This window comes from Pleurodeles waltl, chromosome 10 (genome assembly GCF_031143425.1).
Source record: "Pleurodeles waltl isolate 20211129_DDA chromosome 10, aPleWal1.hap1.20221129, whole genome shotgun sequence".
Classification (NCBI taxonomy): Eukaryota; Metazoa; Chordata; class Amphibia; order Caudata; family Salamandridae; genus Pleurodeles; species Pleurodeles waltl.
The window spans coordinates 28,201,983-28,228,582 of NC_090449.1; the positions used below are offsets into that span (position 1 = coordinate 28,201,983).

A 26,600-nucleotide genomic window follows, 5' to 3' on the forward strand; every position below is an offset into this window, starting at 1 on the left:
AACAAAGGACAAGCAAGAGACAATAACACTTAAGAACTCGGCCAGTAAGTCTCTCAGCTGGTGGCCCCAGGGAATGAGAGTTCCCCAAAGTTCGGTTCTAGAAACCTCCCATTCTGATGGATACAACTACCTGTGGATTCCTCACCTAATGAATACTCCCATGGCGCCAGCATTCGATGGAAATCTTCTCACTAGTCTCTGCACGTCGACGAGGACGTCACTCTAGCCCACGACGTCATACAGGCAATAAGAGGTCCTCGCCGATGACCGTTCCCTTTTTTCCGTGCATTCGAAACGGTTATCTTCGAGGGAGCTACTGTTACCTTCGTGGTTACAGTGTATTGTCTGCTGCGTAGTCTTCTCTGCGGTAATAATGTCTCAGAGGAAGTCGGGTTTCAAGCCCTGTCGAGAGTGTGGGGGCAAGATGTCAGTTACAGATCCTCACTCCGACTGTCTATGGTGTTTGAGCTCCGACCACGACGTCTCGACTTGCGATTCATGTCAACACATGAATCCGAAGGCCCTCAAAGAGCGTGAGGCCAAGTTATTCATGGCAAAGTCAAAGAAGAAGGAGAAACATCATAAGAAGTCTTCTTCGCCAAGGTCTCACCGGCGTCATCGAGACTCCCGGCGCCGTAGAGACTCACGATGTCATTCCAGCAAGGAGTCTCGTTCGAGGTCACCTTCGGCTCGGCGTCGGAGGACTTGGGAGGTCAGCCCCACGGTCACGCCGCATCCATCGACGCCGTTGCCCTCTCCGGCGTCACCGACTTCGCCTGGTCAGGCGTCGGTGATTGAGGTGGTGCAGCCTCTTGTGTTTTCTCCGGCGTCGCAGAGGTCGGGTCGCCCTCGATCCAGGCACCCCAGTATCCGGCTTTTCCCACTCCTGGAGCCGATAGTACCGCGTTTCTTAATGCGATGTATACCATCTTTCAGCAGATGGCTCCAGGAGCTGCTCCGGCTGGTCCTTCGGGGCCCTTGGCCTTTTCGTTGGGTGATCCTGCGCCTCTTCGGCCGGCACCCTTTATGCCCTTTCTCCCTTTTGGGAATGTGGGCTCTGCGCCGGTGCCGGCGTCGGTGGCCGCTCCGGTGGCTTCGGATGTTTCGGCCCCGGAGGTTGCCCTTCCGTCGAAGTCAGGATTTTGCCCTGTGACTCCGGTTGGTCCATCGGCTCCAAGACCTCGTCCTCCGGCTCCTGCCTCGGCGCCGAAGCTGCCTGTGGCGCCGGACGCGGCGTCAGATGCTTCTGGAGATCGGCGCCGTTCTTCGACGTCGGCGGAGGCCATGTCGACTCCGCGTATCGAGGAGAGACTTCATTCGAGGAGGCGTGCTCTCCGTCTTTTAGAAGAGCAGGAGTACCAGCGAGTCTTAAAGGAGGGAGAGATTGAGGACTCTGGAGACGGACTACATGGTCTGGATACAGCCAGTGGGCTGGACACTTCCCCTGAGTGGGACCTTTCATCTCCAGGGGAATATACGGAGGAGGCTGCTTCCTTTCATGCTGTGGTGAGGAAGGCAGCGAGCTTTTTGGACCTGCCTTTGCCGGTGGCAGAGGCGAAGCAGAATTTGCTGACAGAGGTATTGCATCCGGCCTCTGCTGCAGCTGAGCCTCTCTTGCCATTTAATGAGGCTTTGCTGGATCCGGTGTTGGAGGTGTGGAAGAAGCCGGTGTCTTCCTCGGCCGTTCATAGGGCTGTGGCCAGGAGGTATCGAGCTGCACCATCTGACCCTGGCTTTCTCTCTAGACACCCTACGCCGGAGAGCTTGGTGGTGCAAGCCTCCTGTTCCTCAAAGTCAGCGCCTGGTTCCTTCCCGACGGTGCCTGGAGACAGAGACTCCAAGAAACTGGATGCGCAGTCCAAGAAAATATTTTCGTCATGCAGTTTGGCGTTGAAGGCCACCAACGCAACGTGCATTCTGGGGAGGTACATCCATGCTCTGATGGATGATATTTCGTCTTCATTTACGGAGCTCCCCCAGGGTCTCTTGGATGTGGTCTCGGACGCCCAGGCTGCCGCGACCCAGATTATCCAGTCTGGGCTGGACACGACCGACTCGGTGGCCAGGGCGATGGGCACGGCTGTGGTGGCAAGAAGACAGGCCTTGCTCCGAAACTCAGGGTTTTTTTCGGATGTGCAGTCGACCCTGCTGGACCTCCCGTTTGATGGGGACAGACTGTTTGGAGCCAAGGCAGATTCGGCCTTGGAACGATTTAAGGAGAGCAGAGCCACAGCCAAATCGTTAGGACTGCAAGCTCCTTCTTCCTCTGCCTCTTCTAGATTTTTCAGGAGGTTTCGGGGATTTGGGCGTGGCTCTTCTTCCTCAACCCGCCTCTTCCCTCCCCTATAGGTCATTTAGAGGGAGGGGGAGGGGTGGGGCCCGTACCAGAGGAGCCTCTCAACAGCACTCTGCCTCTTCCTCGTCCTCTGGAGGGGTGCAGCAGGGGAAGCAGCCTTAGGCTTCCACCGTTTCCCACTCACTCCTCTCCTGTAGGGGGAAGATTACAGCATTTTCTCCACAAGTGGAAGTCTATCACAACGGACACTTGGGTTCTCGGCATTGTGGGGAAAGGCTACGCCCTTCCCTTTCGGGAGTTCCCGCCCCTCATCCCGCCCCGCCCATCTTATTGTTCAGAAGAACACCTCCTGTTGCTAGAACAGGAGGTTCAAGTCCTCCTTTCAAAGGGCGCGGTAGAGTTGGTCCCAGAGCAGGAAAAGGGTCGAGGTTGTTACTCAAGATACTTCCTGATTCCCAAAAAGGATCGTCAGTTGAGACCAATCCTGGATCTGAGGATCTTGAATTGGTTCCTCAAACAGGAAAAGTTCAAGATGCTGACCCTAGCACAGGTGCTTTTGGCGTTGAACAAGGAAGATTGGATGGTGTCTGTCGACTTGCAGGATGCTTACTTTCATATCCCGATACTCAAGTCGCACAGGAAGTATCTCCGGTTTGTGGTAGGGTCGCAGCACTATCAGTTTGCGGTCCTCCCGTTTGGTCTTACTTCAGCACCTCGAGTCTTCACAAAGGTGATGTCAGTGGTTGCGGCAGAGCTCAGAAGGAAGGGGATAGCAGTATTCCCTTACTTGGACGACTGGTTGATCAAAGCCAAGTCCCCGGAGCTTGTGTCGCATCATCTGCAGTCAACAACCCAGTTGTTGTTCGACCTGGGCTTTTCGGTGAACGTGCCCAAATCTCACCTGGAGCCCTCTCAGCGCCTCCTGTTCATAGGGGCAGTACTGGATACAACATTGAGTCAAGCCTTTCCTCCGCCTCAGCGGATTCAAGATATTCAGGAATTGGTTCCAATGTTTCGAAATGGAGCGGTAGTTCCAGTCCTCAAGGTCCTTCGTCTGCTCGGTCTGTTCGCCTCCTGCATTCTGTTGGTCACGCATGCTCGCTGGCACATGAGGGCTCTTCAGTGGTGCCTCCGAAGGCAGTGGTCTCAACACAAGGGAGATTTAGAAGGTACTGTCAAGATCTCCAGAGATGCTGCTGTGGAATTGAAGTGGTGGATTGCGGGCAACAATCTTTCACAGGGAAAGCCGTTCGCGCAGTCGCCACCAGTGGCCACGGTCATAACGGATGCTTCCACCCTAGGATGGGGAGCTCATCTGGGGGATCTGGAGATCAAAGGGCTTTGGTCTCCAGAGGAACAGGTGTTTCATATCAATCTGTTGGAGTTACGGGCTGTACGTCTGGCTCTCAAGGCCTTCCTCCCATCCCTTCGTGGTCAGTCGGTACAGGTCCTGACGGACAATACTACCACAATGTGGTACATAAACAAACAGGGAGGAGTAGGGTCGTACCTTCTCTGCAGAGAAGCTCTTCGGCTATGGTCCTGGGCAAAGGACCATCAGATTTGCTTGGTGGCAAATCATCTGGCCGGGGTCTTGAATGTACGTGCGGACAGTCTGTCGCCAATTCTCGGCAGACCACGAGTGGCGTCTCCATCCAGATCAAGTCTGTTTAATCTTCCAGATGTGGGGGTTTCCTCGGATAGATCTGTTTGCCACTCGGGAGAACGCGCATTGCCCGTTATTCTGCAGCCTCCAGTATCCGATGCAGGGAGTGTTGGGGGACGCGTTTCAGATAACCTGGTGCGACCAGTTGCTTTACGCGTTTCCCCCCATACCCTTGATTCCTCGAGTGTTGAGGAAAATTCGCCAAGACCGGGCCCAAGTCATCTTAATAGCTCCGGATTGGCCAAGGAGGGTATGGTACTCCGACCTTCTCCAACTCTCACTGTGCCCTCCGCTCCGTCTCCCTCTCAGGGCAGACCTCCTCTCGCAGTCGCAGGGGCAGGTTTTACACCCCAACCTCCAGAGTCTGCACCTACATGCTTGGAGATTGAACGGGGCAACCTGAGTTCCTTCTCTCTCCCGCCTGATGTAGTGGATGTTATCTTAGCGGCCAGGCGACACTCCACTAAATCTATCTACGCTAATAGGTGGTCTAAATTTGTTATGTGGTGTGGAGAGAGACAGATTGATCCCTTACATGCTCATCTGTCACATGTTTTGTCTTTTGCACTGTCTCTAGCGCAGAAAGGTTGTGCAGTGGCTACCATTAAGGGTTATTTGTCGGCCTGGTCAGCCTTCATTTGTCTTCCAGACCAACCATCGTTATTTAAATCCCCTATTGTTCTCAGATTCTTGAAAGGTCTTCTGAATCAATATCCTCCAAAACCATTCGTTATGCCTCAATGGGATTTGTCCTTGGTCCTGACTTTCCTTATGGGGTCCCCTTTTGAGCCTATGCATTCTTGCCCCTTAAGGTATTTGGTTATTAAAACAGTATTCCTGGTAGCTATAACATCTGCAAGGAGAGTGAGTTGCAGGCCTTATCGGTTAAACCCCCTTATATAACGTTTTATGGGGATAAGGTGGTGTTGAGGACCAAGGCTGCTTTCCTTCCGAAGGTTGTTTCACCCTTCCATTTGGCTCAGACAATCACTTTGTCCACGTTTTATCCTCCGCCTCATCCTTCAAAGGAGGAAGAAAGACTACATCGCCTGGACCCAAAAAGGGCGTTGAGCTTCTATATCGACAGAATGAAGGATATCAGGCTGGAGGATCAGCTGTTTGTCGGATACGTGGGCAAGAGGAGAGGAAAGGCAGTCCACAAGAGAACACTCTCCAGGTGGGTTGTTCTTTGCATTAAAATCTGTTACTCTTTGGCAAAGAAGGATCCGCCTGAGGGCATTAGAGCTCACTCCACCAGAGCTAAGTCGGCCTCTTCGGCCTTGGCCAGGGGTGTTCCTGTGGTCGACATCTGCAAGGCCGCAACTTGGTCGTCCCTTCACACTTTTGTGAGACATTACTGTTTGGACTCTGAGGTCAGAAGGGACGGTCATTTTGCACGGTCAGTGCTGCAGGATTTCTTGGTTTGACCATTTAGGCACCCACCGCCGGGCGTGGTACTGCTTTGGGACTCTATTCATTAGGTGAGGAATCCACAGGTAGTTGTATCCATCAGAAGAACGAGTTACTTACCTTCGGTAACAACTTTTCTGGTGGATACATTAGCTACCTGTGGATTCCTCACGGTCCCACCCGCCTCCCCGTTGCCTTTTTGGTCTCTCCAAGCAATCCTTGAGAGTGCTCCTTTTGGTCTTCAAAGTTGCAATACATTTTGCATATATGATATTTGTATATATGTGTATATTTATATATAAATCTATATATATTGGGTATATACATGATTCGTATGTATAAATATATTTATTTGTTTAAAAAAAAAAAGAAGGTTATATTAAATCTACAGCTATTTTATTGCAATGTTGTGTGATTTACAATATTAAGAGATGTTGCTTTGCTCTTTCATTACATTGGGTTATTATTATTCTCATGCACGTAAAAAATGTTGGTACTGTCATCGGCACGTCGGCGAGGACCTCTTATTGCCTGTATGACGTCAGACGGCGTCGCGTGGGCTAGAGTGACGTCCTCGTCGACGTGCAGAGACTAGTGAGAAGATTTCCGTCGAATGCTGGCGCCATGGGAGTATTCATTAGGTGAGGAATCCACAGGTAGCTAATGTATCCACCAGAAAAGTCGTTACCGAAGGTAAGTAACTCGTTCATCCTGTCTTAGTTGTCACAGATACATTGCTAGAAGGCTGAGGAGCCCACATGGGACACTGGTTGGCTCAGAGCAGATTGTCTCCGATGAAGAAGTTGTACCACATCAACATGGGTTCAGGACAGTTCATCTGTCTCTGAATTCTTTCCTTCCACCCATCTCTGCAAAAGTGCTATCAATTCAAACGGACAATACAAAAAGACATGCACTATATCGACAAGCAGGAGGGAACACGATCAAGAGTTCTGTCATGGGCAGCACAATTGATCTGGCACTGGACCGTTTCTCTGTTGGGACTTCACCTCCTAAGTTGACGGAACAGGAGTGTGGATGGGCTCGCTAGATGACTACCTGCTGCAAAATACATTTTACGAGTTAACCACTTGATTAGTTCTTTGCAGGAGAAAACACAAAATGATGTACTTTCACATGCAACTTCTAAGAACCCTGATCCACGGGCAAAACCCTTTTGATGGACTGGTCAAAGATACATGCCAACGTTTTTCCTTCGGTTTCTCCCTTTCTTGTGAAAGCCATCATTAGAATGATGGAATGCAAAATGAGCATGCACCTCATAGTTCTGGGTTGGCTGACATGACTAAATCCAAATCAAATGTTCATCTGTCACCTCAAACTTATAAGAGACTTTGACACAAACCGCACCTTCTTTCCAGCGTGTTGAGCAGGGCTTTCCATCCGCATCTGAACTCTGTGAACTTGACTCCCGAGTACCTACAACGAAGCCACTTAAATCTGACAGATGATCACATGAAAGTACTGAAGTAGGCAAAAGACCTCCAACTTGCAGTGCCTGTAGTATAAAATAGAAGAAGCATTTAGAACCAGCTGGACCCAAGAACGTGTCAAGCGGAGTGTAGAGTACATTATCTTCTTTACTTAGCAAAATGTGACCTTCAGTTCTCATCTCTTTTCTGTTTTTAACAAGTCTCTGTAGGATTTATTGAGGGCCTAAGGAAATTATTTACCCATGTCAGGAGCTCATCTCCTCTTTGGCAACTTACCATTGTACTTTCAAAGCTAATGGGTCTCTATTGTGAAACCATGCACAAGGCAGATTTACAGCATATTTCATGAAAAGTGGCATTTTCATGTACCTATAATGTCAACAAGAAGAGTAAATTTTATGCTCTGTGTTTGAAGGAACTGTATCTGTTTTCCACAATAACATGGTTTCCTTAAGAGGTTATCCTTCTTCCCTGCCCAAGGAGATTCCAGATTTTCATCAGTCAAACTGCTCCCTCAGCCAGTTTTCATTTATAGGTCATTCAGCCCCTCCAGAAAGATCACGTAATACCTTGGATGTTAACAGCGCTCTGAGACACTACTTTGATAAGACCAAATCCCTTGGACAGTTTTTCATAAATTATGGTGTAGTCAGCAAGGAATTAGAATTCTTCAAAACAAACTATAGTTACCTAGATGGATAGATAGCTGGCTAGATGGATGGTTCCTTACATGTTCACTTGATACCAAAGGCTAACTACCCGCTTCTGGGTAAGCCTAAGGATCATTCTACACGTGCCAAAGCAGCTACCATTGCTGTGATGCAGAATAGACTGATCCCATAGGTATGCAAAGCAGCAATGTGAAAATCACTACACACATTTGCCAAGCTTTACTGCATAGTTATACAACTTTTGTGCTCAGTAAACTCTTTACATCTCCGCTATCATCCATGGAACCTTATATGGTTGAACGTAATTTGACTGTTGATGCATGTCAGAAAGCATCCCTTAAGAGAAAAATAAAAATTAATTACTGTAATCCTAGTTCCCTGTCGTGGCTTTTCTCTCTGAATTCATAAACAGTAAAATATGTCGGAGCATGTGCAGGATTTACAGAACGCCACATTTAAAAACTATTTTTACTAAGAAAACGTGCCTACAAAAGGAAAATGTCTCTCTATAAAAAGTATACCAAATTGACTATTAACCCTTCCCCAGTCCTCCTTCACAGAAAAGGGAAAATGGAGCCTTTAACAGGCTTTAAGGAACTCCAGAGGCTTCCAGCATTCCCATTATGCAGTGCAGTGTCAGTTGTTTTAGGTCAGTTTCTGTCTTGCATTACTGATTTGGACTGCCAGTGTTCTGGAAACTGCTCATGACGATCTGTTCCCCTATATTTGTGGTTGTGTAAACAGCAGTGATCACTCTCAATGACCAGGCAAATTTAAAAGCAATAAAAAATGTCATTTGACCAATGTAAAATTGTGAGCTTACTCTGCAGTATGTAAGTGAACTGTGCTCATCGTAGAAACAAATCCCATATAATGAAAACAATTTTCTTGAGAAATGGATCAAGAGTGGGGTTGTAACTCATGAACCCAACCCATTGAAATATTATCACCTGCTAGGTGAAATAGCTACACAATCTATGTATTTGTACAAAAGGAGAGACTGCATGAGAGCAGAACTGTCGGGTTGAACTTAACTTGCAAACTTGTACTGAAAAGACAAAATATTAGAGCTCTTGTTATCTGCCGCAACTGATTGTTCATGCATATCGTAGGAAAGTACCCTCTTTTTGGCATGGTTAACCCGGTGCTTAATTTGTAAATAAAAAGCTGCCGGTGCCCAAAGCCCTCCTCCAATACGCGGCTGCTGCAATGAAATGTGTGAACACGGAATACTCAGGCAGCTTAATCCTGAAGCCATCTTGGGCCTCTTCAATCCATATAAGGCCACTCCCTTTCCCTTCAGCTCACTCTTGCAGCTTTCTGCTTTCTCTCTTTGTGACGCTTTTTCGTTTTTCCCTTCATCCGTCTTTCCAATATGTGTCTTTTGCTCGCAGTAAATGCTTGAGTCAGAAGAAGCAGCCCCGGCCCTCAAAAATAAGTGCCAGTGGTCAGCACCGGAAACAAGAAGCACAAATTAAGCACTGGGTTAACCCCACTTTTTGCCTGCTGTCAGTGTGTTTTGGCTGTGTTTACTGGGATCCTGCTAACCAGGACCCTAATGACTGCTCTCTCCCTCTAAATTTGGTTGTCCCTGACTTAGTACACCCTACAGTTCGCATACTGGTGCCCTCTATAAGTCACTAGTATATGGTACCTAGGTAACCAAGGCATTGCTCCACCAGGGGATCCCCATGGGCTGCAGCGTGTATTATGCCACCCACGGGAGCCCATGCAAAATGTGCCTGCAGGCCTGCCATTGCAGCATGCGTGAATAGGTGCACGTACCCTTTCACTACAGGTCACTGCAGCAAGTCACTCCTATGGCAGGCCCTCCTAGCCCAGAGGTCAGGGTGCAAGTATCTGTGTGTGAGCACTCCTGCATGAGCAGAGGTGCCCCCCACAAACTCCAGTCTCATTTTCCTGGACTTCATGCGTGCTGGGATGCCATTTTACTCGTGTACTGGGCATATGTCACTACTCAGTCCAGCTACATAATGGTAACTCCAAACCTAGGCATGTTTGGTATCAAACATGTCGGAATCATACCCCAGTATTGGTCATGCACTCTCCTTAGAGGACCCCCAGCTTTGCTCCTACCAGTTTGCAGGGTTTTCCCAGACAGTCGATGCTGCTGCCATCCTACAGACAAGTAGCCTCCCCAAACCACTGGTATGCCTTGAAGGGCACATTTGGTGTCGTCCTTGCATAAACCAGTGTGCACCGGTTCAGGGACCTCCAGTTCCTGCTCTGCCATGAAACTGGAAAATAGAAAAGGGAGTAACCACCCCCCTGTCCATCCCCACCCCGGGGGTGGTGCCCCGAGCTCCTCCAGGTGGCCACTTGATTCTGCCATCTTGAATCCAAGGTGGGCAGAGGCCTCCGGGAGCATCTGAATGACCAGGTCAGGCAGGTGACGTCGCAGCCTCCTCCTGATAGGTGGTCACCCTGCTAGGTGAGCAGTCCCTATATAGCCCTAAAAGGGGGTCTCCTTCCTCTGTGGGTAATTAGATTTGACGTGCACGATTGCAGCAGGACACCTCTGCAACGTTTACTTCGACTTCTGGCCCTTGGAACCGCAACTGGACTTCACAAGAACCTACAATCTGCACCTCCAGCAACAAGTTCACTCTGCAACATTGTTTCTCCGGCTCCTTTCAGTAACCGCAACATTTCCCCGGCTGGGCAACCTCTGAGGGCTGCAAGTCTTGAGTCTGCACCAAGAAGGAATCTCCATTGGAGTGAGAGAGTCACTCCCCTGCTTCTGCAGACACCAACTGCAATGATGACCGGCTGCGTGGGTCCTCTCTCCTGCAGTTCCGTGTTGATCCTGCAGCACAGGTGGTGGTCCTTAGTGGTCCCCTCTACCAGCTGTCCAACTTTGGAGGTGGTGAGTCTTTGCTTCTCCTTGCAGGACAAGTACCCCTGTGCACCACAACTCTTGCAGCTACCAAGGCTTGTTGGCTCTTCTTCCATGGGACCTTCAGGCTCCATGTAGCCCTGGCCTCCAGCACTCTTCCCTGCTGTGTGTGGTCTCTTGCCTGCTGCTCCAGTGACGTGGGACTCTTTTCCATGTGTGCTGAGTGGGCCCTGCTGCAACTTCTATGTCTGCTGCCTGTGGGGGCTGCATCCACGACTTCTTTCTCTCCTGACTGCTGAGGGTCGCCTGGGACTCCCCACCGTGGGTTGAGTCCCCTTGGACCTTCCTGGTCTCCAGCAGCTCTGAAAATCGTCTTGTGCAACTCTTGCCTGTGCCAAGGCTTGTTGGTGGTTTTTCCACACCACTGATGGACTGCAACTCTTCTTCCAACGTGGGACATTGACTCCATCACTTATGGAACTCTTCCTTTGCTCCTCTGCTGCATAGCTGACTCCTGGTCTTCACGCCGACCACGTCCTGCACCTCCAGAAGGGTGGGTAGGGGCTCCTACTGGAACTAGACTTGGTCCCCTTCATTTGCAGGTCCTTTTCAGTCAGGATCCATCTTCTGTTTCTTGCAATCTTGCTTGGGTGTTGCACAGTCCTCTCACAAAGTTTCTTTGTGGGTTTGGGAACAAACAGGTACTTGCCTCTTCTCTCTTGGTTGCTGGGGGGGGGAGCATTTTGGTACTTACCTTTTGGGGTTCCTAGTTCCTCCAGCCCCTCTCTACAGATTCCACTTATCTGGATGCAGGTCTGACCTTTCCATGCCATTTTTTTAGTAAATGTTTTGGTCTTCCCCAGGCTCTCTATTGTTTACCGACATTTCACTGCTTTCTATTGCTTTCTATGCCCATTCCTGATTAGAAAGGTGTATAATAGTGTGTTTACTCACCTGTTGGTAGAGTATTGCCTACGTAGTATTTTAGTATTTGTGTCACTAAAGTAAAGTACCGTTATGTTCGATGGCATCTGTCGCTGTAGATACGCATGTTTTGCATAGCTCGCCATCTGGTGTTGGGTCGGAGTGTTACAAGTTGTTTTTCTTCGAAGAAGTCTTTCGAGTCACGGGACCGAGTGACTCCTCCTTTTGTCTCCATTGCGCATGGGCGTCGACTCCATCTTCGATTGTTTTTTTCCGCCATCGGGTTCGGACGTGTTCCTGTCGCTCCGAGTTTCGGAACGGAAAAACAGCTAAATTTCTGAAGATTTTCGTCGGTATTGTTGCGTTCGGGATCGGCGTAGTCAGAATCAACACCGCATCGAAGATCGAAGAGCTCCGGAGCCCTTCGGGGTAGTTTTCGATCCCCGTCGGGGCCTGCTCGGCCCGACCGCGTGTAGAAGAACGCCGATGGAACGGACCCCGTTCCGTTTCTGTCCCAAATGCCACAAAAAATACCCCTATTCAGACCAACACTTAGTCTGTAACCTGTGCCTATCACCTGAGCACAGTGAAGACACCTGCGAGGCCTGTCGTGCGTTCCGGTCCCGAAAAACACTCCGAGACCGTCGAGCAAGAAGACTTCAAATGGCGTCCACGCCGACAGCGCACCGAGAGTTCGAGGTACAGGAAGAGGAAGAAACCTTTTCGATACACGAATCGGACTCCGAGGAATTCGACGATCCACGAACCGTGAGTAAGACGTCGAAAACCACGCATAAGAAGATTGTCAAGGCCCAGGGGACGCCACTGCCACCAGGCCATGGCTCCACCCATAAATTCGGTGACCGACCGTCAGCACCGAAAAAGGCCCAATCAGTGCCGAGACCGTCCGACTCCGGTCGAGACACCGGCACGCAGCCTTCTCGGGACCGAGAAAGTGCTGGAGACATACATCGACACCGAGATAGCGGTGTAGACACGGCTCGACGCCGAGACAGCGGCACCGATGAAGATCGACGCCGAGATGTTTCGACTCCGAAAAAGAAAAAAGCCACCTCGGAGCCGAAAAAAGATGCAGACAGGGTTTCGGTGCCGAAACAACCTGCAACCGACCCAGTTTCAGGCTCTTATACCGAAGAGCAATCAATGACCTCCCAAATGCGAAAGCATAGGTTTGAGGAAGACCTGCAATCCACCGATGTAGACCATACGCAGAAACGTATTTTTATACAGCAGGGGACAGGAAAGATAAGCACCCTTCCCCCTATTAGGAGAAAGAGAAGACTGGAATTTCAAACTGACCAAACACCACAAACAAAAATGGTGAAAAGGGTTACGTTTCAACGTTTCACCAGCACAAGCTCCATCACACTCCCCAGCTCACACCACCATGAGCCAAGGTGACCAGGATCAGGACGCATGGGACTTATACGACGCCCCTGTGTCAGATAACAGTCCGGAGGCATACCCTACAAAGCCATCACCACCAGAGGACAGTACTGCATATTCTCAGGTGGTGGCTAGAGCAGCACAATTCCACAATGTAAGCCTCCACTCAGAACAAGTCGAGGATGACTTTCTATTCAACACCCTCTCTGCCACCCACAGCTCCTACCAAAGCCTGCCTATGCTCCCTGGTATGCTTCGGCACGCAAAAGACATCTTTAAGGAGCCGGTCAAAAGTAGGGCAATCACACCAAGGGTGGAAAAAAAGTATAAAGCGCCTCCTACACACCCTATTTTCATAACTTCACAGCTGCCACCAGATTCTGTCGTTGTAGGAGCAGCTAGGAAAAGGGCCAACTCCCACACATCTGGGGACGCACCACCCCCAGATAAGGAAAGCCGCAAGTTCGATGCAGCTGGAAAGAGAGTCGCAGCACAAGCTGCAAACCAGTGGCGCATCGCTAACTCACAGGCACTTCTTGCGCGCTATGACAGAGCCCATTGGGATGAGATGCAACATCTCATTGAACATCTACCCAAAGACCTACAAAAGAGGGCAAAGCAAGTGGTTGAAGAAGGACAGAACATTTCAAACAACCAGATACGCTCCTCCATGGACGCAGCAGACACAGCTGCAAGAACAATAAATACATCTGTGACCATCAGAAGGCATGCATGGCTACGAACGTCTGGGTTTAAACCAGAGATTCAGCAGGCAGTTCTCAATATGCCATTCAACGAAAAAGAACTGTTCGGTCCAGAAGTGGACACGGCGATTGAGAAACTTAAAAAGGACACGGACACTGCTAAAGCCATGGGCGCACTCTACTCCCCGCAGAGCAGAGGAAATTACAGCACCTTCCGCAAAACAACCTTTAGAGGGGGGTTTCGGGGTCAGGCCACACAAGCCAGCACCTCACAGGCAACACCATCCAGTTACCAGGGACAGTACAGGGGAGGCTTTCGGGGCCAATATAGAGGAGGGCAATTCCCTAGGAATAGGGGAAAATTTCAAAGCCCCAAAACCCCTACAACTAAGCAGTGACTCACATGTCACTCACCCCCTCCACACAACACCAGTGGGGGGAAGAATAGGTCATTATTACAAAGCATGGGAGGAAATCACTACAGACACTTGGGTTCTAGCAATTATCCAAAATGGTTATTGCATAGAATTTCTACAATTCCCTCCAAACATACCACCAAGAGCACAAAATTTATCAAAACATCATTCCGAGCTCCTGGAGATAGAAGTTCAAGCACTATTGCAAAAGAACGCAATCGAGTTAGTACCAAACACACAAATAAACACAGGAGTTTATTCACTGTACTTCTTAATACCAAAGAAGGACAAAACGCTAAGACCAATCCTAGACCTAAGAATACTAAACACATACATCAAATCAGACCACTTTCACATGGTCACACTACAAGAAGTGTTACCATTGCTGAAACTACACGACTACATGACAACATTAGACCTCAGAGACGCGTATTTCCATATACCAATACATCCATCGCACAGGAAATACCTAAGGTTTGTATTCAAAGGAATACACTACCAATTCAAGGTACTGCCTTTCGGTTTAACAACCGCACCAAGTGTCTTTACCAAATGTCTAGCAGTAGTCGCTGCACACATCAGAAGGCAGCAAATACATGTATTCCCGTATCTAGACGACTGGCTAATCAAGACCCATTCGTTAATAACGTGCTCACACCACACAAATCAAATCATACAAACCCTCTACAAACTAGGGTTCACAGTCAACTTCGCAAAATCCAACATTCTGCCGCGCAAGGTACAACAATACCTAGGAGCCATAATAAACACAACAATAGGAGTAGCCACTCCAAGCCCACAAAGAATTCAAAATTTCAACAACATCATACAATGCATGTATCCAACACAGAAAATACAAGCAAAGATGATATTACAACTCCTAGGCATGATGTCTTCATGCATAGCCATTGTCCCAAACGCAAGACTGCACATGAGGCCCCTACAACAGTGCCTAGCATCACAGTGGTCACAAGCACAGGGTCACCTTACAGATCTGGTGTTAATAGACCGCCAAACTTACCTCTCGCTTCTATGGTGGAACAATATAAATTTAAACAAAGGGCGGCCTTTCCAAGACCCAGTGCCACAATACGTAATAACAACAGATGCTTCCATGACAGGGTGGGGAGCACACCTCGATCAACACAGCATACAAGGACAATGGAACGTACATCAAACAAAACTGCATATAAATCACCTAGAACTGCTAGCAGTTTTTCAAGCACTAAAGGCTTTTCAACCAATAATAGTTCACAAATACATTCTCGTCAAAACAGACAACATGACAACAATGTATTATCTAAACAAACAAGGGGGGACGCACTCAACGCAATTGAGCCTGCTGGCACAAAAGATATGGCGTTGGGCAATTCACAACCAAATTCGCCAAATAGCACAATTTATCCCAGGAATTCAGAATCAACTCGCAGACAATCTCTCTCGAGATCACCAACAGGTCCACGAATGGGAAATTCACCCCCAAATTCTGAACACTTACTTCACGCTCTGGGGAACACCTCAAATAGACTTGTTTGCGACAAAAGAGAACGCAAAATGCCAAAACTTCGCATCCAGATACCCACACAGGCAGTCTCACGGCAATGCCCTATGGATCAACTGGTCAGGGATATTTGCCTACGCTTTTCCTCCTCTCCCTCTCCTTCCTTATCTGGTAAACAAACTCAGTCAAAACAAACTCAAACTCATATTAATAGCACCAACTTGGGCAAGGCAACCCTGGTACACAACGCTGCTAGACCTATCAGTAGTACCCCACATCAAACTGCCCAACAGGCCGGATCTGTTAACACAACACAACCAAACGATCAGACACCCAGATCCAGCATCGCTGAATCTAGCAATCTGGCTCCTGAAATCCTAGAATTCGGACACTTACAACTTACCCAAGAATGTATGGAAGTCATAAAGCAAGCCAGAAGGCCATCCACCAGGCACTGCTATGCCAGTAAATGGAAGAGGTTTGTTTGCTACTGCCATATTAATCAAATCCAACCATTACACGCAACCCCAAAACATGTAGTGGGTTACTTGCTTCACTTACAAAAATCTAACCTAGCTTTCTCTTCCATTAAAATACACCTTGCAGCAATATCTGCATACCTGCAGCCTACCTATTCAACTTCCCTATATAGGATACCAGTCATTAAAGCATTCATGGAGGGCCTTAAAAGAATTATTCCACCAAGAACACCACCTGTTCCTTCATGGAACCTAAATGTTGTCTTAACTAGACTTATGGGTCCACCTTTTGAACCCATGCACTCCTGCGAAATACAGTTCCTAACATGGAAGGTTGCATTTCTCATCGCCATTACCTCTCTAAGAAGAGTAAGCGAGATTCAGGCGTTTACAATACAAGAACCTTTTATACAACTACACAAAAATAAGGTCGTCCTAAGGACTAATCCTAAATTTCTACCAAAAGTTATTTCACCGTTCCATCTAAATCAAACAGTGGAACTTCCAGTGTTCTTCCCACAGCCAGATTCCGTAGCTGAGAGGGCACTACATACTTTAGATGTCAAAAGAGCATTAATGTATTACATTGACAGAACAAAGAGCATCAGGAAAACTAAACAGCTATTTATTGCATTCCAAAAACCTCATGCAGGAAACCCAATATCAAAACAAGGTATAGCCAGATGGATAGTCAAATGCATCCAAATCTGCTACCTTAAAGCTAAACGACAACTGCCCATTACACCAAGGGCACACTCAACCAGAAAGAAAGGTGCTACCATGGCCTTTCTAGGAAACATCCCAATGCAAGAAATACGTAAGGCAGCCACATGGTCTACACCTCACACATTCACCAAGCACTACTGTGTAGACGTGTTATCCGCACAACAAGCCACAGTAGGTCAAGCCGTATTAAGAACATTGTTTCAGACTACTCCCACTCCTACAGGCTGAGCCACCGCTTTGGGGAGATAACTGCTTACTAGTCTATGCAAAACATGCGTATCTACAGCGACAGATGCCATCGAACTGAAAATGTCACTTACCCAGTGTACATCTGTTCGTGGCATCAGTCGCTGTAGATTCGCATGTGCCCACCCGCCTCCCCGGGAGCCTGTAGCAGTTCGGAAGCTACCTTCAACTATTTGTATATATATTATTTTAACCTTAAATAGGTACATACTTAGTCACTCCATTGCATGGGCACTATTACTACAATACAACTCCTACCTCACCCTCTGCGGGGAAAAACAATCGAAGATGGAGTCGACGCCCATGCGCAATGGAGACAAAAGGAGGAGTCACTCGGTCCCGTGACTCGAAAGACTTCTTCGAAGAAAAACAACTTGTAACACTCCGACCCAACACCAGATGGCGAGCTATGCAAAACATGCTAATCTACAGCGACTGATGCCACGAACAGATGTACACTGGGTAAGTGACATTTTCATTTTGTAACACTGTGTTTCTTTTGTGTGTGTGTAGGTACTGTATGACTATAAGTGGTGTTGCATGAGCTTTGCATGTCTCCTAGATAAGCCTTGGCTGCTCATCCACAGCTACCTCTAGAGAGCCTGGCTTCTAGACACTGCCTACACTTCACTAAGAGGGGATACCTGGGCCTGCTATAAGGTGAGAACACCATAGGTGCTCGCCACACACCAGGCCAGCTTCCTACACATATGGGCAACTTTCCTCCTTAGTGCCTGCTTTGCTTTAGGTCCTGGTGCTGTTAATAACAATCAAAGTGTGTGTAGTTACAACTAAAGTGATCTGGGTACCAACAGATGTGTAAGTAGAGCTTTTATCGAGTGTTGTCATGTAGGAGCAGTCCCACATAGATTGCCAGATATAAAGACTAACCCATTTGAAAGTGGTTCCCTTTTGTTTAGAGTGAAATCAAAAAAGATTAGAAGAATTGTTTCCAGTTGTTTAATTTTACTTGTTAAGCTGGTAAAATAGATATTTCTTGATGTCTGTGTTCAATATTGTTTCCCCGCAAACTGAGGAAGCACTGAAATCCTGTTATGCTTTCTTTACAGCAGAAACTGAATATTTTTCAGTTGTTTTGATTTACTTATGTGTTTTCCCAATTTTTAATCTTGCATCCTTTATCTCCCCTTCGTATTTCAAAAACCAGGAGCCTGTTAAGCCTGAGGAAGGGCGGGACATGGCCAACCGGATTAGCGCCTTTGGCTACCTGGAGTGCTCTGCCAAGACAAAGGACGGCGTGAGAGAGGTGTTTGAGATGGCTACTAGAGCTGCCCTGCAGGCCAAGCGTGGGCGCAAGAAGAACACTTGCCAGCTGCTGTAAAGAGGAAGCTGATGAGAAATGAGCCATTCAGTCTACCAGCTCCTCTTTCCCTCTCTAAAGTGTCCACTCTTTCAGACAGATTCATTTTCTCTCTCCACACGATGGGTGCTTAGGAGAGGCCCGGATGGAGTGAACCACCAAAAGAACTTGAGACCAACAGGATGGCAACGACCGAGCGTCCGTGCCGATTGATTCCTTTTCCCAAGACCAACTTTTCTGTGTGATTTGGCCAATCGGGATTATTGTTTATGAAGAGAGGAGTCTAATTTGGGGTGTTGTAGGGTTTTTATGTTATTTTTCTTATGATTTATGGAAAATTGTCAACATCCCACAAGGCTTTTCTTCACACTATGGTTGATTAGCCAGGCCTGTTTGTGTTGTTTTTTGCCTTTTTTTTAAAAAAAAGAAAACATAAGATATGAAGAGAGAAATCCTTCTGTATAATTAGAGTAACGTGGAGGGGCTTGTCATGTAAACGTCAACTATCATGGGAGGGTTGTTGAAAAATGAAATCCAGCTTTCTCTCAACACTTGATAACCATCACACATGCTGTACAAATGGCACCACCAAAGCTGCACCCTTAAAGTCGAAGGGTTTCGTTTTCCCTTCCACCTGCCCCCTAGCAGTGCACACATTTTGAGCATATGGCCAATTGGCTGGGGAAACACTTAGTGCCTCGGTAATGCCTTCTCCAATATGGGAGACCAAAGGTCTTTTCTTCAGAAGTCAACACTGTGATCTCCGGTGATAAGTAACACTTTCCTGTTGCCCCTGTTAACATCCCTTTCTCCCTCAACTGTGTACCCGAACCAGTTTATTGAATGTTTGCTGGCTGTTCTACAACTTGGTTGGAAAAGACATTGGCCCTTGATAGCTGGGCTGCAGCAACGAGAAACTTTTGTTTATTCTAATAGCCAGATAGAACCAGCTCTGGGGTTGGGCTACTATTTTCGAGTGTAATATGCGTCTCTAGTTTATGGCAGAATGAAAGAGGGAGAAGGGAGGGAGGGGTAATTAGAGAGAAGCCACAAAACATGTCCAAATGCGACCAGACTTTTGAAAGTCTTTTATATACTGTGTTCAATGAAAGATTGTAACTTTTCCCTGACTATTTTTCCACTGTAACAAAAAAATGTTTCTGTCTTTAACAAGTCTATAAATATAGCACACAATTGACAGGAAATGCTTATTTCTTCTTCACATCTTGACTCTATCAGTGTATTCTACGCCAATCTTTTCGCTCAGGGGACTCCAGACGTCTAACTTCCACAGTGTAACATGGGCTACTAGTCCCACCGTACACAAGGCATTTAGGCCTGTTGACGGGATTCCGTGAGCGTAGCTCTGCTTCAGTTTTCAGTGTCGTTAACACAACTGCAGCCTTTTGAATCTGTTCAGAAGTTGGCAATCTCGACTGTGTAGCTGACAAGGGCATTCTCACATTTCTGAAGCTACGTAGCAAGGCAGTGAGTGGAAATACATTTGATGAGGGCAGTTTTATGTTGCACTCTTCACACGCTTGTGTAGTGATCCAATGCAGTGCAGAACACTCAAACCTTCCACCATGATTACCGTAGATGGCATCGAGGGATATGACTGCTAGCATGGATTTGCACATGCATCACAACCAACTAGAATAGCTGGTGCAGAATACTATGGGTTTTCTTTGAGAGCTGAGTGAAGTAATGCCTAAGTGACTTAAATCCTATGGCATGCAGGCCATGATTTCTGAGACACTGTTGCTCTTGTGGCACTCTTCTTCTCCCATCTCATTTTAGAAAAGGAAGTTTGTGGTGGCCTGGATTATTGGGTAATTTGTGCCAAATTAGTTTTCACTTTCCCTGTAATCCTTCTGCCGAGAGGGGTCGAACCCATTTGTGAAATGTAGTTAAAAGGTATTCGTTTTCAGTTGAAAGGCACATGATTCTCTTGTTATGTTTCTCATTAAGAGATAGAAACAAGGGTAGGAATCTGGCCACGCCTTCAGAAACAGCCACATCTTGAATCCAGACTGCACGCAGCACTTCAGCAAAATATTTTCGCGCTTTTAACCACATCTACTGTTTTTAAACCAAGTAGGTTTTTCCTCTCACTTTACCACCTCCTCCAGCCTCAGAAAAAGGGACTAGAAAAACCTTTATCAAATATTATTATTTTTTGTCAGAAGATGAGGCGTTTATTTTCCTGCTGTATAAAATGATTACTACGTTATATTTATCTTTTAAAAACGCTGACAGCCTGTAATGGGCTGATCCTTATATGAAAAAATGGGGCTACTCCAGATCTGACAACATCAGCACACACGATGGTAGGGAGCCAACCACTTCAGCGTAGACGTGCAACAGACTGGTTACAACAGCTTATGCAAACTTTCGCCTCCATCGCTTTTCTTATCTTAAGGTATCGCTCATTATACATATATATATATATTTTTAAGCAAGGCATTAGCACCTCTGATAACAAGGGCATATCTGTTGCTTCTTTCATCTTGTACTCACTGAATGCCATCAGTAAGTGTTTTTGTATGTGCTCAGTTTGTACCACAAGTGTCCTAACGGTGGTCTTTACCTTTCAAATGTACTTGGAAAACAACAATAATGTAATAAATTTGTAGTAATGTTTAGTACGAAAGGCTGGTGTGTGGCTAACTCAAAACACTTCCAAGGGCATCTAGCAAAGGCCGACAGAATTAATGTCTTAGTACAAAAGGGAATAGAGGTGTTGCCGGCCGTGGGAAAATTTCTACAGGCTTTCAAAAACGAACGGAGGTAGCTTTTTAAAGCAACTAGATTTCACTGTGACTGGCTGCTTCCACTTGACTTCCTTTATGTTGGTCTGTACTCCGACTCTCGTCTTTCCCAACTGTGTGTTGTGATACAGGTAGGGCCTGAAAAAGCCTTAGAAGACCACGGTTGCTTTGAGAAAATGACAATACACCAGTCATCTTACTTGTAAGCAGTTGAGCTCCATTCCTCACAAATGCCACATCTGATTCCTCTTTTTTTCCATTTGTTGTCCAAGACTCAGAAATCTGCATCTGCTGTAACTTCCTATTTTTGTAGTGTCACATCCTCCTCCTTACAAAAAGTGGTCTTTCATGGATACTTTTAAACACAGATACTTCATCTTGTGAATACCACCTGGTGCCAGAGTGGATCTGGAGATTTTTTTTCTCAGCAGTTCCCTAGTGCACTGGTAGGTGTCATGCGGCACTGTCACATTCATCCCACCCCAGAAGTGATGTTGGGGCTACAATGTAACTGCCACCTCTGCAAGTCGACTTCAGGTCCATCTTTTTCGAGCCTTAGGACATAGATCTGGAGCTTGCTTCTTCAATATCAATCACCTGACAGAACATTGCCCATCGTTTTTTCCAGGTTGTAGGAGGCGTCTCACTCTAACAGAGTTCGAGCGCTGTAAGGATTGCTTCAAACAGATGTTAGTGACGTCCCATACAGTATCTTTGTGGTGTCTTGGCCCGCCATGATTTGGAAGTCATGTAACAAAACCGCTCAAATGAATCTGAAGGCCATCTGGCACCTCCAGGCCAAACTCTGCGTCACCAAGCACCCTCAAAGGCCAGGTTCCGATCAAAGTTGAGGACGCAGACAAATTTGCGGTGCCAAGACCATTGCTGTTGGAGGGGAGGGTCATTATTTCACTTTAAATTCCCAGTCCCTGATGCAGACTGCACCTCTGAACCCCACTCCTGGGTCTACCCAGACTACTAGTGCTGACTCCCGATCTGACTTACATGGGGAGCACTTCGCCTCTTCCCCTTCTTTGATGCCACCAGAAGGAGAGCCTATACTTCTTTTGGACTCTAGTGAATCCACTGTGACCTCGATCGGAGTTGCACCCACCTTGACCTCTTCCACAACCTTATTCTGACTGACCGGTTTCTGCTACCACACAGACTTTCTTTCAGACCCAGAGCCCTATGAAGATGGGAAGTGTATGTTGATGAAGATTTATTTTTTCCTGGACGCCCAGGCGGCCAAAGGCCTTGACCCATCTCTTGCCCCAGGCCTCAGTTCTCCACTTGATCCCTCTGCGCAGGAACCTGCCTTTTTCACTATGGTGATCATAAGGGCAGCAGACTTTCTTGACCTTCAGCTCCCCTCAGTGGAGGTTAAGACTAATGTATTTACTGAGGTTCTGCTGCTAGGGCAGACGTCTTCAGAGCCACTTGTTCCATTTAACGAGACCCTCTATAACACCCTTATGGGTACCTGGGCAAAGCCTGGATCTTGCCCACCTGTCAATAGATATATTGCATGCTGATTCAGGCCAGTTCAGGGTGACCTACCTTCCCTCCACAGGACCGAAAACCAGAGAACCTGGTGATTCAGGCTTTCACCATTCGAATAATCCCAAAAGTACTTCCACCTATGCCACGCAGCAGTTAAAACGTACAGAGGCATTTAGGTAATGGATGTTCTGATGGATACAACTACCTGTGGATTCCTCCCCTTATGAATTCGTTCTTGTGCCAGCATCCGACGGAAAGTCTTCTTCCTAGCTGTCCACGTCGACGAGGACATCATAATAGCATGGCTCCACGTGACTCCGTCTGACGTTACCGTGCCAATAAGAGGTCCTCGCCGGTGTGCTTACGTCAGTTTCCTTTTTTCTGTGCCTTCGACGCTAACGTTTTTTTTCCCCTGGCTCGTTGATTACTGTTGTGTTTTGGTGGTTACAATGTCTCCCCCAAAGAAATCGGGTTTTAAGCCCTGTAAAGAATGTGGAGGTCGGATGTCGGTAACCGATCCACATTTGGATTGTATCTGGTGTCTTAGCTCTGAGCCCGACGTCAAGGGGTGTAGGTCGTGCCAGAGCATGAACCCTAAGGCTCTAAAAGAACGAGAGGCTAAGCTTTTCATGGCGAAAGCCAAGAAGAAGGGCCATAAGAGGGTTTCGTCTCCTGCTTCGCCATAAGAAGCGGCGTCACCATGATTCACGAAGCCATCATGACTCTCGGCGCCGGTCTGAACGGAGCCGATCTAGGTCTCCTACTCGACGCCAAAGTACATGGGAGGTGAGCCCTACTGTGACGCCTCAGCCCAGGAGTCCGGAGATATCTCCGGCGCCGTTGGTCTATGAGGTGACTCCTCGTAGCCCTCAGTTTTCACCGGCGTCGCAGGAGCCTGATGTGCAGCAGGCTCAAGAACAGCAATATCCTGCTTTCCCAGCTCCAGGAGCAGATCCGGCAGCATTTTTAAATGCAATGTATGCCGTTTTCCAGTCCATGGCCCCTGCTGGTGCACCGGCGGGTCCCATGGGGCCATTGGCGTTTGACTTGGGCTCCCCGGCGCCGTTTAAGACGGCTCTGTTTATGAATCAAGCACACTGTACAGCGGTATATTCATGTCAATCAGTGCAAACTTTTCTGACAACCCCATAATTACCCGTGTGTGTGTGTCCCTCCATGCTCCCCTTTGCCTTCATCAGTGCCCCTCTGGTATTCATGTAAGTGATGATGATGGTTGCTCACCATCTGAGGTGTTTAGGAATGCTAGTTTTCTTGTAGCTTAGTGACTGGCTTCTAAAAGCAGACTAACCTCAAACAGTCATACCACACATCCAACGAACAGCAGTTTACCATGAACGTGCCAAACTCACATCTGACCCCTTCAGAGAAGCTTCCTTTCATCAGGGCCATCCTGGACACAGTGCTGTTTTTAACCTTTCCTATGCCTCAACAAGCCCAGTATATTAAGGCTATGATTCCCAATGTTACAGGCTCTGCAGTGGGCTCTGAACTCTCAGTGGGCTCTTCACCAAGGAAACCTCTACAATTCCATCTATGTGCCTGAGGTGACTGTAAAAGGCCTGCAGTGGCCATTGAAGGACTCCATTTGGACCCGTGACAGACACCACTCCCTGTCCCACCTACTGTTAATGGCCGTGACAGATGCATTGTTGCTGGGTTGGGAAACCCATGTGGGATGGGTGACGATCAAAGGACTTGAGTCTTCAGTTGAAGGCCGGACCCCTGTTGGATTTAGGGCTGTTTTCTTGGCAATAAAGGCTTTCCTTCTGTCTATCAAGGGGGAATGTGGACATGTTCTAATGGACAACACTGTGTGGTACAGCAACTAGTAGGGTGGGGTTGTGGGTCCTGTGCCAAGAGGCTCATTGCCTCTAGAGCTGTCTGGGACTTCAGGGCCTATACCTTGGCATACAACATCTAGCAGAATCTCAAAACACTAGGAATTGCCTAGCGGACCACAAATGGCTGCTGCACTCTGAGGTGGCTCTGGTTTTTTTTTTATCACTGATAAGAACCCTGTCTCAATATATTTTTGCCGACTGCGCAGTGCAAAAGCTTTTGCATGTTGGCAATTCTCCCTTGGAGATGCTGTTTGATTGGATTGGAGGCCAGGACTCCTGTAGTTCTTCCTGCCTCTACATCTCCTGCCGAAAGTTCTGAAGTTCAGGAATGACTGGGTCTGAGCCTCTGTTGTGGTTCTGAGTTTGGCCATGAGAATATAGTACCCAGAACATCTGGCCTTAAGCATCTGTCCTCCGATCTGGCTGCCTTTTCAGGAGGATCTTCTGTCACACCGGCAGGGTCCTGGGGCCATGAGCCTGCACAGCTTGCACATCCATGCTTGGAAATTGAGTGGAGACAGTTGACTGCTTTTGACCTCCCTCCTGAAGTAGTAAATATAATTCTAGTAGCCCAGGTGTCCCTCCACCAAAGCCATCTATATGGGCTCAGGGAGAAGTTTGTTTTGTGGTGTTCTAGGCATATCCAGCCTCTTAAAGCCCAGATTTCTGATGTTATTCTTACCTCTTTCATTAGCCCAGCAAGGCCTGGCTTTTGCCACTGTTAGGGGTTATTTGTTGGCTTATAGGCCTCTTGATGGTTACATGATGAGCCATCTGTTTCATTTTCTAAAAGGACTGACATGTTTTCACAGAAACATTTTGTGACGCCCCCAATGGGATCTGAATTGGACTCTCAAATTTCTGATGTGCACTTCTTTCGAGCCAGTGCACAGTTGTCCTCTAAGATTACTAATTCTGAAGACTATGTTCTTCATAGCAATGAGGTCAGCTTGTCGTGTGAGTGAGCAACAAGCCCTCTGGGTCCATCAACCTTATACCAACTGCTTTCAAAATAAGGTGGTGCTGCAGACCAAGGCGGGAGTTCCTCTCCTCAGTGATAGACTGTCTTTCCACTTGGAGCAGTCTGTTACTCTGCTGTCACTCTTTGTGTCTCATCCCAACAAGGAGAAAAAAAGACTTCACTTAGATTCAATGAAAGCTCTACATTTCTCGTACCAGATACAACCAGGTTCACAATCTGCTCTTCTTTGGGTTCTTGGTGTCCTTTGTATGAAAATGGGTGGATTGGCCAAGAAGCAGCCTTCAGAAGGCCTATGGGCGCATTCCACCAGAGCCTAGGCTGCCACCACTATGCCTGTGAAGGGAGTGTTCGATTTGGACTTGTGCCAGGCTGCTATTTGGGCGTCAGCTCACATGTCCACAAAGCACTACTGCTTGGATATCCAGGTCCGTTGGAGGGGCAATTTTCCAGGTTAGTTCTGCAGGAGTTTCTGGTGTGAACAATTCCACAGACCCCAGTATCTGGGGAGGTACTGCAAAGTGAGAAATCTGCAGTTAGAACTATCCTTCAGTAGAACGTGTTACTTACTTTCAGTAACGCTCTGTCTGTTGGGGACTCTAAACACAGATTCCTCATCAACCCACCCTCCTCCTTTTGCTTTGGAATGTGCTCTTTTGGTATATATTTTTAAAAGATGTCATTAGAGATCTTCACACTACCACATTTGATTGTTGAAGGCTCCATGACAGATATTAGAAAAAAACTAACCTCGATGTGAAGAGGTGACAACTATACTGTGGCCTGATGGCAGAGGTAAACATTGCCACCTACATCTGAACAAGGGCATTGCTGAGAAAGATCTTTGGATCCAGTGTGGCGCCTAAGGATATTCACAAGATGAGAAATCTGTGGTTAGATCAGTATCTACCAGAAATAATTTTAGAGAAGCTAAGTAACTTGCTCCTTTGAATTATCTTTGCCACACATATTGCTGTACACTTTCCTGACATCTAGTGTTGAGTCAGACTACTGCAACATTTTTTCCTTTTCTTCCGTTTTTTTTAAAGAACCTTTGTTTTTTTTTCAATCTTGGCCATAGGATGACTCGTGAGCAGTGTCCCTGAATCCCACAATCTTCCAGGGCAGAGACTTAACCTGTGTTTTTTTTCCCTACAAGTGAGTTTAGGGCCAGAGAGTAAATAAAGCAACAAAAGTTGAAGAAATTAACTCGTAGAAGTTAGGACACAGTTACATTGCCAGCTGGACAACAAGAAGAAGAAGAATGTTCTTTTGACGCTGCTTGGGAAAGCCTCTTTCTGTTATTAAGTGCATACAAGGCTGACTACAAGGGAGAGGGATTTTTATAAAAACTTGTCATTTCTGCTTTTTGTGCCAAACAAAGCTGACACAAACAGATCTGTAACA

At 47.3% G+C, this 26,600-nt stretch overlaps 1 protein-coding gene across 2 annotated transcripts in view; it reads left to right on the forward strand.

Moving 5' to 3' along the window:
- Positions 1-20,731, forward strand: part of LOC138260963 (transforming protein RhoA-like) — a 99,809-nt gene extending 79,078 nt beyond the window's left edge. For both annotated transcript variants that reach the window (XM_069209520.1, XM_069209519.1), the window contains exon 5: positions 17,926-20,731. In XM_069209520.1, the coding sequence (XP_069065621.1) occupies positions 17,926-18,099 (174 nt within the window). In that variant the 3' untranslated portion in view covers positions 18,100-20,731. The remainder of the gene's footprint in view (positions 1-17,925) is intronic.
- Positions 20,732-26,600: the final 5,869 nt, after the last annotated feature.